The 3,783-nt window shown below is 40.9% G+C and overlaps 1 protein-coding gene across 1 annotated transcript; it reads right to left on the reverse strand.

The window, feature by feature from the left end:
• Positions 1-1,560: 1,560 nt before the first annotated feature.
• Positions 1,561-2,655, reverse strand: LOC118846756 (heterogeneous nuclear ribonucleoprotein H-like). The gene has a single exon (XM_036755502.1). The coding sequence runs from the start codon at positions 2,653-2,655 to the stop codon at positions 1,561-1,563; it is 1,095 nt and encodes a 364-aa protein (XP_036611397.1).
• Between the last annotated feature and the right edge of the window lie 1,128 nt (positions 2,656-3,783).

A 3,783-nucleotide genomic window follows, 5' to 3' on the forward strand; every position in this document is an offset into this window, starting at 1 on the left:
CTCTCTCCTATGGAGTGGGAAAAAAGGACAACAAAAGTTTATTGTAACAAAGTATAGTCAAGTGAAACAAATGCATAGATTTCCCATGTCCAAAAAGGCGTGTGTCATTCTACACCTTGAGTCCTCAGTAAGGAGGCGGGCAGTATGCTTCATCATTGGTCCTCTGGTATTAGCTTGTATATTTCATTGATCAAGGTTCTTCAATCTTTCCAGGCTGTTTCTCTTTACAGTGTTGCTGTCTCTGTGTATGTTTTCTTCTGGTTCTGCTTGCTTCACTTTGCTTCATTTCATACAAGTCTTCCAGATTACTTTGAAATTGCCTGTTTTTGTCATTTCTTACAGAGCAGAGATGTTCCATTACATTCATATAACACGATTTGTTCAGCCTTTCCCTGTGTGATGGCTTCCTTAGTTTCCAGTTCTTTGCCACCAAGATAAGAGCTACTAAACTTATTTTTAATATATATCAGTCCTTTTCCTCTTTCTTTGATCTCTTTGGCGTCTAGGCCTAAGTAGTGGTTTCAGAAGATCAAAGGGTATGCTCAATTTGGTGACTTTTTGTGTGTGTATAATTCTGAAATGCTTTCCAGAATGAAAAACCATTCTAGTTTTCCAAATGAGTGGACCAATTTATAGCTCTATCCATCCTGTTTCTTTGAAGCCCTTCAACAATTATTTTTCGTTTTTTAATCATCTTTGCCAGTCTACAAAGTATGAGGGGAAACCTCAGAGCGGATCCTTATTTCTTCATTCTAAAGAAGGAAAAGGAGAAGAAAGAAGGAGAAGGAGAGGAAAAGGAAAGAAGGAAGAAAGAAGGAGAAGGAAGAGGAGGAAGAGAAGAAGAAAGAAAAGAAAGAAAGGGAGGGAAGGAGGATGGAAGGAAGGAAGGAAGGAAGAAGGGAAGAAAGGAAGGAAGAAAGGAAGGGAGGAAGGAAGGAGGGGAGGAAGAAAAGCTCCCATATAAGCAACTACAGGAGTTTATGAAGTATGAAAACAGGAATTATTCTGTTTATTCCCGAGAAAGTGATACCTAGGAATTTTTGTACCCAGAGTTAGTACCTCCCCCCAAAAAAAACCCACCTGAGAGAGTAAGACTGAGGATAGCAGGATTCATTTGAGTCACTTGAGGGAGGGATATCTCCTACCTAGGAATACCAGTTTGAGGTTGCAGCTCTGGAGACCTATATAAAATGGCCATGGAGAGGAGGAACAGGGCTGTCTAACTCTATCCTAAGCTCTGTTGTTTCTACTGTGTTGGAAGACTACAAATGCACCTAAACTTGGCGCCATTAGCCAAAGCCCTTCTCCAGTTCCCAGGAAGGCATATTACAAACATCTTCCTAGATACACAGGAGAGGACAGAGCCCATTATCACTTATATAATTCATAGTAAGAAGTGAGCAAGAGTGTGAACAGGGCCATAGTTTCTTTCAGTCAACTTTATTCACTGTGGTATTTACTTCCTGGGTGATTTTCTTGAACCACAAGCTATGCTGCCAAAGAATTTTTAAATTTAATTTTGTCTACTTAATGAAAGGTGGAAAAGAAAACTAAGTGCAGTCATCTCCATTTATCACACATGTTGGACGTGCCCTTCACTCGCATATACATGTCTCCTTTGCTGTAACAAGGACCACTCACTTCTCGATTCACATATCCTCCTCCCAGGCTGTTTTTAAGACCACTTCTTATGCTCCATCCCATGTCCAGCTGTTGCCTCTCAAAAGCATCACCTCTGAGCTGGTTTCCCCTGGCTCTTATGACTTCGCTAGTGAATGCATCCATTCTTTCTCTTGCAGTAGAGTATAAGAAAAGTTCAATGTACCTGTGCTGCATGTAGGTTTTCTCCTTCACCATGGCAGCCACTGCATCCTCATGTGTCACAAAATCAACGTCAGCCTCTCCAGTTGCCTTCCCATCTTGCCCAATTTCAATGTGTACTCTCAAAGGGCAAAGTGGTGAAAAGAAATGGTAAATGTCATTCACTGTTGCTTTATAAGGCAGTCCTCTCATGTGTACCCAGTGGTGGCAAGTTGCATTGTGAAAGATGAAATCTCCATATGTTTCATCAGGTACTCTTCTGGCACTGATGTTGAAATCAATGCTGTGGTTATCATTGGATCTATTCTTGCAATCATAGCTTCCATGTACTCTCTCATAGGCTCTTGGTCTCATTTCCTTATCAGAACCTTCTCCCCTTATGGTTTTAAGCCTCAATCCAAGACCTTGCCTATCGTAAGGGCTCAGTCTCTGCTTGACCATGAATGCCCGAAAAGGTCCCCAATGAGTGGGCATTTGTATTGAACCAACTTTAAGCTTTTCCATATAGCTAGGCTCTGGTCTTTTCTTGTGTTTCCTTATAGCTATTTCTGCTGCTTCCTGGGAAGCAAATTGCACCAAGGCAGTCCCTGTGCTCTCCCCCTGAAAATCCACGGGAAGTATTATTCCACTAGGCACTGTTTCCAACCCCAAAAAGAAATGCCTAATGGTTTCCTTGTTACAGCCAAAGGGGAGCCCTCGAATACAGAGAAGGCCACCATTAGCAATTAGGGAGCCATCAGGAGTGGCCCGATTGAAAACCTGAATCATTTCAACATTATTCCAGGAAAATCCTTCATTGTACCCAGGTCCAATGCATTGACTCTGTTTCTTCATTTCCAGCTGAGGTTTATCATCTGATTTAAGATCTGCAAAGGCCTTACTTAGTCTATATCCTTTTGAAGAGAGGTGAGTCTACACAAATTTTCTTTGAACTTGGTCGTTGGAGAAGCTGCTCTCAATCCTGCTTGAATAGTTTTTGTATCTTCAGCATGTTAAAAGTTGCTGCTAAAATGGTCAGGAGCATTTAAACAAAAAGATTCGGGCTGGTGTGGTTAAGAAGATAAGAAAGTTCTCTTGATAATTTTCATTTACAAATACAGAGAGACCTACAAGATATCATTGGCATTTGTCATTTGGAGTTTTGCTATAGCAGAAGAATGAATTTTTATATCTTCATATTACTTTTAGATTTTTTTTTATTCTGAATACTATTTTTTAAGCAAATGAAACACTGCACCTTCTACCAATACCTCAGTTTAAATGCCCAAACAAAACACAGGAAAGCCAAGCCTTAGGTCTTGTTTCAATAAGTTAATGTGACATCATAAACCAAAAGGGCTGTTTGGGTGCTATGGTTACAAGCAGGCTAGGAATAGTTAGACTGGAATGATGTCACAACGTATCTTATTGGATAGATTTGTCTCACAACATCCTTCAGAAGATTAAAAGCAAAACATTAACTCCCTTACTGCCTAAATACCAAGAAATTTGATTGTTAGCCATGTGTGTTACATTTTATAACACATGCTTTCCCCCTCCATCTCTTGGCAGAGCGTATGCCAGTTTTCTTAAGACTTTCTTTTATCTTTTTTGTTTACCTTTTCTTTTTAGTATGATAAATATGGCTAACCATTGCCTTGCTGGTAAATGTATATCCCTGCTGGAATGCAGTAGAGAGGACCAGAGGAGAGTATCCATTAATGGAGAGGGAGGGAGGAAAGGAGAGAGAGAGGGAGAGAGGGAGAGAGAGGGAGAGAAGGAGAGAGAGGGAGAGAAGGAGAGAGGGAGAGAGAGAGAGAGAGGGAGAGGGAGAGAGAGAGAGAAACACATGGGGGAGGGGGGAAGGGAGGGAGGAGGAAAGGAAAGAGGGAGGGAGAGAATAAGCCTAACTGCTATGGTATCTTTTTGTCATATACATTCTCTGGCTGGGGGCTCAAAGCTATAATAAAAAGAATTACTGAT

The sequence above is a fragment of the Trichosurus vulpecula genome, chromosome 4 (assembly GCF_011100635.1).
Source record: "Trichosurus vulpecula isolate mTriVul1 chromosome 4, mTriVul1.pri, whole genome shotgun sequence".
NCBI classification, from domain to species: Eukaryota; Metazoa; Chordata; class Mammalia; order Diprotodontia; family Phalangeridae; genus Trichosurus; species Trichosurus vulpecula.

What these genes read in the sequence shown, in the direction of transcription:
- LOC118846756 (XM_036755502.1), bottom strand. Translation starts at nt 2,655, where the DNA reads ATGAAGAAACAGAGTCAATGCATTGGACCTGGGTACAATGAAGGATTT.